This window comes from Stegastes partitus, unplaced genomic scaffold (assembly GCF_000690725.1).
Source record: "Stegastes partitus isolate 25-593 unplaced genomic scaffold, Stegastes_partitus-1.0.2 Scaffold246, whole genome shotgun sequence".
Taxonomy (NCBI): domain Eukaryota; kingdom Metazoa; phylum Chordata; class Actinopteri; family Pomacentridae; genus Stegastes; species Stegastes partitus.
This window is the reverse complement of record NW_007577977.1, coordinates 584,526-595,544: the sequence shown is the minus strand read 5'-3', so window position 1 is coordinate 595,544 and position 11,019 is coordinate 584,526. Positions and strand designations below refer to the sequence as shown.

General features: G+C 39.0%; 1 protein-coding gene across 1 annotated transcript in view; it reads left to right on the top strand.

Moving 5' to 3' along the window:
* Window positions 1-11,019, top strand: part of LOC103357317 (calcium/calmodulin-dependent protein kinase type II subunit beta) — a 67,613-nt gene that overhangs the window by 51,007 nt on the left and 5,587 nt on the right. The window contains exons 15-17 of the mRNA XM_008281826.1: window positions 2,206-2,274; window positions 7,888-7,932; window positions 8,502-8,550. Of these exons, the coding sequence (XP_008280048.1) occupies window positions 2,206-2,274; window positions 7,888-7,932; window positions 8,502-8,550 (163 nt within the window). The remainder of the gene's footprint in view (window positions 1-2,205; window positions 2,275-7,887; window positions 7,933-8,501; window positions 8,551-11,019) is intronic.

Genomic DNA, 11,019 nt, shown 5'->3' with positions numbered 1-11,019 from the left:
TTCCTCGAAGTGCTCCTTCCACCGCCCGACGACGTCCCCGGTCTGGGTCAGCAGTTCTCCTCGTGGCGATTCATTGGGGGGATTTATTAGACAACAATGGAAAATATTTCGTCGTCAACTCGTCTTTGGTCGGCATCACAAAATAATATAAGTTCCATGCTATAAGTATCATTCTTAACACTGTGTTGCATTCCAGACAAATAAAAAACCACAGCTAACAATTCATCGTTAATGTATTAGTACATGTGCATACACGAAGCAACTCTGATTGTGTCAGAACAACCAGCAGAGAGGCTGAACATTCTGTCAATAATTAAGTCTAATCACACATCAGTCTCACTTTGACAAAGCACAGCTGCAATCACCTTGTCCTCAATAAGTTATCACAGAAACCGCCTCAATGCTGTCGCCTTCCTGGAGTTGTCCTTTACCTCTAAAATGGTCTCATCATATAATTTTAAACGGAATCTTTTTGTGCCTTGGACCATTTGTTGGACAACGCAAACAGTTTGGGCTCTGGGAAGCAATGATCACAGTTTCTTTTTCTTTTGCATTTCATTGACCAGTTTTATTTAATAAATAGAGGAAAAAAAGCCACCACATTATGTGATAATGGCAAATATTGTTAAACTGTTGGATATCTGCTCTCAAAATAACTAATGGTTCTTCAGAAGGCTCTGTGGTTCCTCAAAAGGCCATCACAACCTGAAGAACCTCTTTATTTAGGAGATGATTCTTCATGAACTTTAAAGTTATTGTTATTGGAGTTATTTGGTTTGTCGGCAGGTGATAGCATGAAATTAAAGCTGCAACTAACGATCATTTCATTTGGATTTTATTATTAGGTCTATAAAACATCAGAAAACAGTGAGTTTTCCCAATCCCAATTTGCTGTCTTGTAACATGTTGGTCTATCCGACCAACAGTCCAGAACCAAAAACATTAAATGTGTTCTCTTTGTTTGCTTTAAAAATGATGATTATCGAGTCCAGTTATCAAAATAGAATCAGAGGCTTTAACAGGTTCTTAAAGAACCTAGTTTTGCTAAAGGTCTTTGAATTTATAGTAGCTTAAAAGAGTTGATGGTTGTTTGAGGCACCTTTGGGGATTCTTTGAAGATATATCATTAATGTTTATGGTAGAATAGTTGATTTTGTCGAACAATTCTTTCCGTAACTTTCCTGTCAGTGAATGCCCACTGCCTTCTCATAATCAGAACAGCCCTTTAAGTAGCAGCAATGTATTCACTTTAGAGTTGTTCTGTATGATGACAAGTAAAACAGCTCTGTTCCTCTATGATCTTCTACATATGCACACAAAAGTCCTGAATATACTGCATGTGGACGGTTACATCAGACTTTATGTAAGTCTAAATCTTCAAATGTGTCAAATACCATTTTAAATATCTATAGTTTATGATCAAAAAGGTTTAAGCAGATCGGATAGTCGATAATTTGAGAAGGAATAACCTCCTCTTTTTTTCTCTTCAGTCCAACAGAGCTATCAATTACAGGGAGCCATGCTGAGGAAAATAATGAGCAGAAAATAAAACCGAGTTAATTGGCATGACGTCTGTACATCATGTGTGTTTCTGCATGCTGTTATTGAAACAGAGGAGTTACAAGTGTGTGAGTCACAGTGGCTGTATATTTAGCATGTTGTGTGTAGTGTCCGTGTGTCCGTGTGTGTGTGTGTAAATCGCCTGTTCAGCCTTTCATAAGCTGTCCTCATCTTCCTCCGCTGAAATGAAGCAGCTGAGTGTTGTTGTTTACTCAGGAGGGAAACATTAAGGGATTCTAATGTAGTTAGTTCAAATGGATGTTTGTTTCTTTATGTCTGACAGATGTTGCAGAGGTTCACAGCTGCCATCGTTTTAATTTGCCATCTGCTGAGCAGCGTCCATAGCCAGTGGAAGCTAATGAAAACTGGAGTGTATGAGCGCTGATGTGGGTTTTACTGCACGTAGAAATGAGCTGACGTGATTAATTGTGGAAAAGCTCTCTGTCTAATTAAAACTTTACCAAGAAATGTGTGGATCCATATTTGGATAGCTGCACTCCATTTAGTCTACCCACTATTTCTGTCTGTGCTTCAATCTGCTATTTTTACCTGCATTACACAGCTTCTACACAGTAACCACTTCACCACCAGCAGATGGCATTGCTGTCTACTGTACTAACGTAGCGCTTTGTGTTTCCTGCACAGCCGCAGACAAACAGCACGAGAAACAGCATAGTCACCAGTCCCAAAGGCAACATCCCCTCTGCTGCACTGGTATGCAGCTCTGTGTCCATCCATCTGTCTGTCTGTCTGTCCAAAGCACTTAATGAAACTTCTGAAATGCAAAGTGTGTTGGTGTGTGTGCGAAAGATAGAAAGAGTTAGGAGTGTGTGTGTGTGTGTGTGTGTGTGTGTGTGTGTGTGTGTGTGTAGGTGTGTGTGTGTGTGTGTGTAGTTTTGGCAGGTCAGTGTTGACGCTATAATTTTTTTCAGTTTTGATTTGCAGCTTTTAAGGAAGTAGCTCGACAATTTGGGTAATGCATTTCTTCCTTTCTTGCCAAAAGATTTACAGTATTGAGCCTGTCTTAACCCTTTGGAACCTCAAGCCGTTTCTTGGTGTTATTTTTCTCCTGTGACATTTTTAGTCACTGTAACCCTAACCCAGAGACAGTTAGTGCATCATAAATTCTAGATGCAGGAGAAACAACTATCCTGGTTCTGAGAAAACTTAGAATATTGCATCTTATTTGTTTATTCCCTATACAAGAAAAACATCCGTGTCAAACTCAGTGCACTTTAGAGGCGCTAGTAGGTGGGTTTTGTCATCTTTTAGACGGAGTCAGACTAACAGTTTCCCCGCGTTTTCAGTCTTGATGAAATGGACTATAAAAAGATGGAAGACACGTCACCACTTCTTCCCACGATACAAAGGTGAAGCCAAAGTATGGCAGAAATAGATATTGCAACGTTGTGCTGATGTTGTCATTTGCAGTTTGTGCAGTAGGGACAGAGGGAAGGAGATGTCTGATCCAAATGTGAGCACACACTGCTTGACCTTTACATAGCTGTCATACAAAGTAGTCAGCTAACCAGCCTCAAGTGGACATTCAAGGAACTGAAGTTTTTGATATTTCACACAGTCTGTGTTTTATGCTAAGCTAATGGTCTCCTGGCTGCAGTGCCATAACTATTTAGCCCACAAACATGAGAGTGGATCAATTTTCTTATCTAACTGTTTAGAGGACAGCAAATTAGCGTATTACCTAAAATTCCTCCAAGATGTTTAACCCTACTCAGGACTTTCTTGTTGCCATACATAGAAGGTCTTTCGGGCTCCATTGGAACCCAACAAAGATTATGAACTTGAATATTTGTATTATAGACTTTTATACTATGTTAAATACATTTTCTGATAAGTTGACGTATTTTTGGTTCCAAATGCATGACTAATGTCCCTCTTTTTATATTAAAAAAAAAATTCTTAAAATAAATAAATAAATAAAAATACCTGTCACCTAAACCAAATGGCCTGGGGTCCAAAAGACCCACAAGTCCTGAATAGGGTTAAATAAAGAACAGAAACATAAAAGTTAGCAGAGGTTGCATTTAAGAAGTTATTAAAAAAAATGACATGACATGACCTACAACTGTGAGCAGTTGTAGGTTGTGTATGATGTATGAACTTAAAATGTGCAATTTTTTTTTCATGATTTTACAGGTTTTGTATTTATCTAATAGTGAGACTTTTAAATATGGTTTGTATGTTGTAAGAAAAGCCTTGCGTTATTTGTGTTTTTGTGTATTAATATTATTGTCAACAAATCTCTTGAAAAGACCAAAATCAACAGTGTTTTAGTCCGTCTCTCTGTAGTTTCCAACTTATCTACTCTGTGGCGCTCAGTAATGTTCTGAAACTGCTTTCGGCAAACAAGCACATGCAACACTTTTAATGGCGACTATTTTCAGAGGCGGATTTATCCACATTTATTGCTCTGATTTCACAAGTCAGCATGCCACATTACACCATGCCATCAACTAGTCTGGAGGTGTCTAGGGGAGAGCATTCAAACTCTAGAAGTGTGGCACTCCAATACGCTGGGATTCTGGACACGTTGTTTGCCACAACATCACAATCATCCGTCCTCACCTGTCCTACTCACCAGATTTGGCTTAATAGAAATCTCTTCTCTTCCCGCTTGCTTATAAGGTAATTCAAGTCGATGAGTTGTTGTTTTGACTCAATTAGGGAGACTGAGCACCATGTACAGATAGTAAGGGCATTTTATGAGATATTTCACAAATTTGCCAACTATATCGTTACCAAACAATTTCTTCACCAATATGTTTGTAAAGGTGTCTAATAACATGCCTTAAAATGTTGAAGTTCAACTCCCGCGGGAAACCTGGAAAAAAACCTGTTCAAGTTAGGGTACCGATAAACGATTGGCGAAAAATTTATTTTTTCAAAAAAAATCGGCCTTAAGTAACTTATGAGGGTAAAATCAGGGTTTTTTCATGATTCTGAGTTGATTGTTAGCATTTGTATTTCACCACAAACACTCCATTGTCGAAAAAAGCCATACTCATTTTTACATTTACATTCACAGTAGCTTTTATTTCGCATACTTATATAACACTCAGTTATTTCTCATTCACAATGTCAGAAGTTTCTAGAGTCATTGTCTATGTCTTCTTCAGACTCAACAACATCATGACTGCAGTTTCTGCATGTAATGCCTTTACAGACTCCATGGGCCCAGATGCACGTGACCCCGTTCTTGCAGCTGCAACATCGGTTGCTGCAATCTCCATGACAATTGTAGCTCATGAACTTCAGTAGCTCCTCAGGGGCCATGGGGTCTAGTGTTGGAACTGGCTCATACCCATGCACACCTACTGTCCATCCATAGTCACTGGGCTTCAGAGACATGCTCTGTAGAAGGATCCAGTCCCGGTCTGCAGAGTGAATGCTGTGCAGCTGCACCCTCTGTTTGAGGTAGAGTTTCTGGTTTGATCACTCCTGCTGCCGCCCACCTTGAGAACATGTTGTACCAAATTTGAAACAGAAATACAATTATTATTATTATTTTTATTTTATTATTATTATTATTATATTTTTACTATGATGACAATAATGATGATGATGATTATTATTATTATTATCATTATTATTTGTCGAAGGAATAACAGCATTATTATTATTACATGCCAAACAGAGTTGTTTTCCCATGGCCAGCAATTACAGAAACCGTGAGAGATTCTTCTTAACCACATCAAATGGCTCTTATGACGTCTGAAAGATCCAAGAATCTCTCTCTGAAAGACAGAAGGGCTACCTGCTCTTCTGTCACGCCTTCACAAGGTGTGATACGGTCTCTGCAATTGCTGGCCATGGGAAAACAACTCTATTTGACAGGTAATAATAATAACACTGCTATTACTTTGACAAATAATGATAATAATAATCATTATTGTCATCATAGTAAAAATATTAGAAATAATAATAATAACAAATGACTTTCTGTTTCACATTATGCTTGACACAAACCTGGTGCATTTTTCCAGGTTTTGTGCAGGGGATGTGGATGAGTACATGGATATCTTCCTTGGCACAGAAGCCACCAAGGAGGCAGTGATTCAGGCTGGTACTGCGATTTTCCAGTACATTTATCATGGAGCAGATACCACATTGGGTGAAATTTGGTGCAACATGTTCTCAAGGAAGGCGACAGCAGGAGTGATCAAACCAGAGACTCTACCTCAAACAGAGGGTGCAGCTGCACAGCATTCACTCTGCAGACTGGGACTGGATCCTTCTACAGAGCATGTCTCTGAAGCCCAGTGACTATGGATGGACAGTAGGTGTGCATGGGTATGAGCCAGTTCCAACACTAGACCCCATGGTCCCTGAGGAGCTACTGAAGTTCACGAGCTGTAATTGTCATGGAGATTGCAGCAACCCGTGGTGCAGCTGCAAGAAGAACGGGGTCACGTGCATCTGGGCCCGTGGAGTCTATAAAGGCAGCACATGCAAAACTGCAGTCATGATGTTGTTGAGTCTGAAGAAGACATAGACAATGACTCTAGAAACTTCTGACATTGTGAATGAGAAATAACTGAGTGTTATATAAGTATGCGAAATAAAAGCTACTGTGAATGTAAATGTAAAAATGAGTGTGGCTTTTTTCAACAATGAAATGTTGGTGGTGAAATACAAATGCAAGCAATACACTCAGAATCATGAAAAAACTCTGATAGAAACTCACAAGTTACTTAAGGCCAGTTTTTGTTTTTTTTCTTTTAAATCAATTTTTTGACAATCGTTTATTGGTACCCTAACTTGAGCAGGTTTTTTTCAGGGTTTCCCACGGGAGTTGAACTTCAACATTTTAAAGCATTTTATTAGACACCTTTACAAACATATTGGCGAAGAAATTGTAATGTAGTTGGCAGATATTCATATGTTTCCCTTACTAAGATGATAGATGCTTATGGGAGCGTTGCAGGAGCACTGGCAGTGGTGTAAAGTCTTGATTATACTCCCTTGTGAATGCACACACAGACAGCTGCAGACACTGTGGACATGTAGTTGTGGCTATTATGCTACTTTCTAGTCCTCTTGAAATCTGCTTGGAGGACTGTGTTACATACATGTGCAGTAGGTTGGCATGAACGTATTCTATCTTATGCACTACAGCATGCATTAGAGTATTAAGAATAAGTCACTACACCGACACAAATTGTAGACGTCCACGGACTTGGGCAATTTATGTCATATGGACCCTCATGTACTTGTGGACATGACAAGTATCGTCTGACTCACCAGATGTAGACTTTGGTATAAGCCAGTGGCAACCTCTAAGCAGCAAGCTAAATTTCAGTATTTGCCAAACATTGGTGTTGTGCAATAAGGTACTGCTGCTTCCTTTTTTTAGGGAATTAGCCATTTTAATTTGACAGTTCTTGCCTCCCTGCATGCAAATGCTCCACCAGAACAATTCCCTTGTCTTTATTTTGCAGCAGCACTGTTGCTTCATCCTGGACTTTGCTCCACTCAAGATAACTGTGATTGTTTTAAAGAAATGCAAACATGCCAGAGCGTTTTTTTTTTTTTTGTTTTGTTTTGTTTTTTTGTCCCCTGATGTAGCCAGGACATTGTAACACAAAGCTATAGAGAGTTATGCAGGGTTGACTACAATGCAAGGCTACTGAATATAGACCAGTTGTCTGTTGTTGCACAAATAGACAACTTTGACCAGAATGACGGTCAAAGTTAAATTACGTATGGTTTGGGATTTTCATGGGCACTCTGGGAACCTGGTCACCGCAGTCAAGGCTTTGATTGACACAAAACTGTGGGATGCATTTAATGTTGATTTTGGCCTTTTCATCGAGAATTTCATAAGATTTAACTTTTAAAAACTATTTTCAGTACTTATTGTGTCTGTGTGACACAGTACATTTCTTTGTATATTGAATATATTTTCATAACCTTAATTTACTTGAAGTATGTATTGTTCACGAAAATAGTATCTGATTGGTACTTAGTATTAACAGACACTAAATAATAAATGACTTGGGTCGGGGACAAAAAACACTATCAGGACATCCCTATTATATGTACTTGGATACATTTTTATGAGCCTAAGTGATTGATGTGGGATAGAGAGAGAGTTTAATACTTGTTCATACTGATGGCTTCATTTAGAAACTCTTACAATCATCAATTTACTCTTTCTAATCTGTGTCCCTGTTTGTTCGTACCATTCTATCCCACTCTTTACTGATCTTCCTCTCAAACTCTCATTTTGTCATCACAAAACACTCCCATGTTTACCTCCATTCATCTGCCCACCCACTTTCTCTTTTCTCTCCATTCTTCCTCCAGGAGCCTCAGACTACTGTTATCCATAATCCAGTAGATGGGACCAAGGTACATCCTCCTCTCCTCCTTCCACCTCTTCATTTCCTGCACTTTTATTTCATCTGTCATCCATGTCTTCACTTCTATCTGTGTGGTCTAGATGTATTTCTGCAGGATTTTTGTATTTTTTTGGATATCTCTGTGCACCGTTTTGTGTACTTGTGCATGAGAGAGAGGGGGAGAGTGTGAGATGCTGCAGCTGTAAGTCCGGTGAGGTGTTTCGTTGTCCTAGAATGCCCCTCTGTGTTCAGATAGATGGAGCTCAGTGGTGCTCAGCAGTCCAGCAATGATGCCACTGTTCAGACTTTGTGTAACAGTGGTAGCTAAATGTTGTGTGCCGTACAGTCGTGTGTGTCTGTCTACACTGAAGCAACTCAATCCACACATGGGATTGTGCCTGAGTGCTGCAGAGTCACACTTGTGATTTGTATTTTTGGCAAAATCGTGGTGTGAAGATGGAACCGTGTTGTACTTTGATGGCAGAAATTTGAGTATTTGCATGCATTTGTGAATGTATTCGTCTCAGTGTGTTTTCTATTTTTGTTGGGGATCAACAAGTTTGTTTCTGTACTTTGCAGGAATCGTCTGACAGCAGCAACACCACCATTGAGGATGAAGATGTGAAAGGTAGGATCACTTTATCAAGAACAGCACACTGCTACTGGGTCAGGACACTTGTTAGAACTCTCAAATACTCACAGATCTTAGTGTCATGTATCATAGAATTTGTTCAGTTCATATACCAAATGTTTAACCTTCTGAACACAGACAGTTTGTGGGTGTTTTTTGTCCCTGTCACATTTCTAATCACTGTGGGTTCATTTTTCAATACAAATATATAAAATATGAAGTCCAAGTTTCCATCTCTATGGAAACAGCACAACCATGATTAGAAGTAGAGGGAACTCTAAGTCTAACAGTGTTTGTGTTTGACAGCAGATTTGCTTCATACATGCTTAAAATTTCCATTTGCCTTCAGGGGCGCAGATGTCTGCAAAATGGGTTCACTGCATGTATGAAACTGTTCAACTAACTCCACCTCGACCAGCTACAGCAATAACATGCTGCCTCCACGTTAACCTTCATAACTCCAAGCAGTTTCTGGCTGCTCCTGTCACATTTTTCTAATTGTGGTCTCACAGCATAAAGTCTTGTACCTTTATGGACACAGCACAATTATGACTAGAAATGGAGAAAGAACTCAAAAATGTACACCCGACAGTGTGACATAGTTATAATACCATAAATCCTTAAAGACAAAATGAAAGTTACATCTCTTTTATTATAAATCTTTTTTTTTTTTCAAATATATTTTTTTGGCCTTTGCCTTTATTTAGAGTAGTAGAGAGAGACAGGAAAGGGGGGAGAAGAATGGGGACAGACCTGCAGCAAAGGGTCGTGAGCGGGATTCGAACTCACGACCGCTGCATTGGGGAACTACAGCCCCTGTTCATGGGCCGCCCGCTCTACCAGGTGAGCTATAGGGGGGCCCTTTTATTATAAATCTTGAAAAATGTAGATAAATTGGAATCACCTCCTTCAACTTTTCTCAAGTGCCTGCAAATGTTACCAATACTTGAAAATAAAACAGTGGTTCTGCATACTGTAGATATTTTACAATACAAAATCTTCTTTTTCACACACATCAACACTAAGATGTTTTACATAATGAACAAATCTTCCAACAACTTGCTTCTTGAGCCATTCTGCATTTATTTTGTTGACTCAGTATGGTTTATTTTCCTCTCAGTCTGTTTGTCGTCACCTCTCTGCTCTGTGGAAACACTGCCTACAGTTCAGCTGAAAGCTCTCTGAAATGTTGACTTTTGGTCACAGCTGAGTCAGTCCTGGCTTCACAGTTGTGCTAAGGAGTGCTGTTTTGTTTTTTTTAATTTGTTTTTTTACAGGATCCAAACAGTTTGAAAGAGATTTTAAGGATACAGTGTTTTTTCAAAATCTCAAAACACTTTTCTCGTTCACGTTGCTTCACAAATCCACAGCTATTGCAAACTAAATGGAACTTTTCTGTGATTACGCCAGAGTCTATAACAGGGCAGATTACTGAGACCCACAAATAATATGTGTAATCCAGGTTTTGACGTAACAGGAGCTTAAGTTTAGTTATTCACAACTGTTTGTAGTTTTTTCTCTGATTTTTTTAAACACCTGCAGCATCAGACAGCAGCAGGAAAGCTGTGCACACTTACGCGTAACTTACTCATAGTTACTCATAATTCTAAATGTTCACTGACATGGAGACAGGATGTATCAAGATCTAACAGCAGGTCACACTGTGAACTTTACCTCACATCAGACAGGTGAGCTGTCAGTCAGAGTCACAGTTTACCAGCTGCAGTTAAGTCATTCGTTACACAGCAGATTTAGATTTAGTCATTTGTCCGTTTATTATGCATTATGTCATGTGATGTTCTGTCCAATCTGGCGTGAATGACAAATATCATACTTTCATCACAGACACAGTATGACGCTGTAAGCAACATTAAAGTGACCTACATCTGAATAGGAGAACTTCACTTCACTTTAACACACTGATTTAGCAGCAAACTAAGTTATACACTTTCTGAAAAGAACTTAAATCTGCAATCAGCACAACAAACAATCCAAAAATCTCTCATTTTATTCAAGGGGAGGTAAAAGTCTGATTGATATATTGCAAAACCTTGTCAAATAAACCCCCCAAACTCTGTTCACCACAAAAGTTATATTATAAAGTGAACTGACCCTTTAAAAAGTGAACTGACCCTTTAAGTATCTTTATGAATGAAGGGCTTTTGCATCTTGTTGTTGCTACTTTTGCTGAACTGAGGTGATATGGAGATTACATACGACATTTTATCTTCATAGAAGGAATATTTTTAGTTTCTTGCCCTTGAAATACATAGTAAAACTTTGCACTTGGTTAAATATACTAAAGCTGTTGCACATGAAAAATCAGCTGATTCTGAGGGGGTCAGGTGGGAGCCTTTTACAGATTTGTTTGATTTTATATGGAATGAACCTGATAGATGGAGGCACAAAATAAAATGAACAGCATACAGAAAGAGAGAGAGAGAGAGAGAGAGAGAGAGAGAGAGA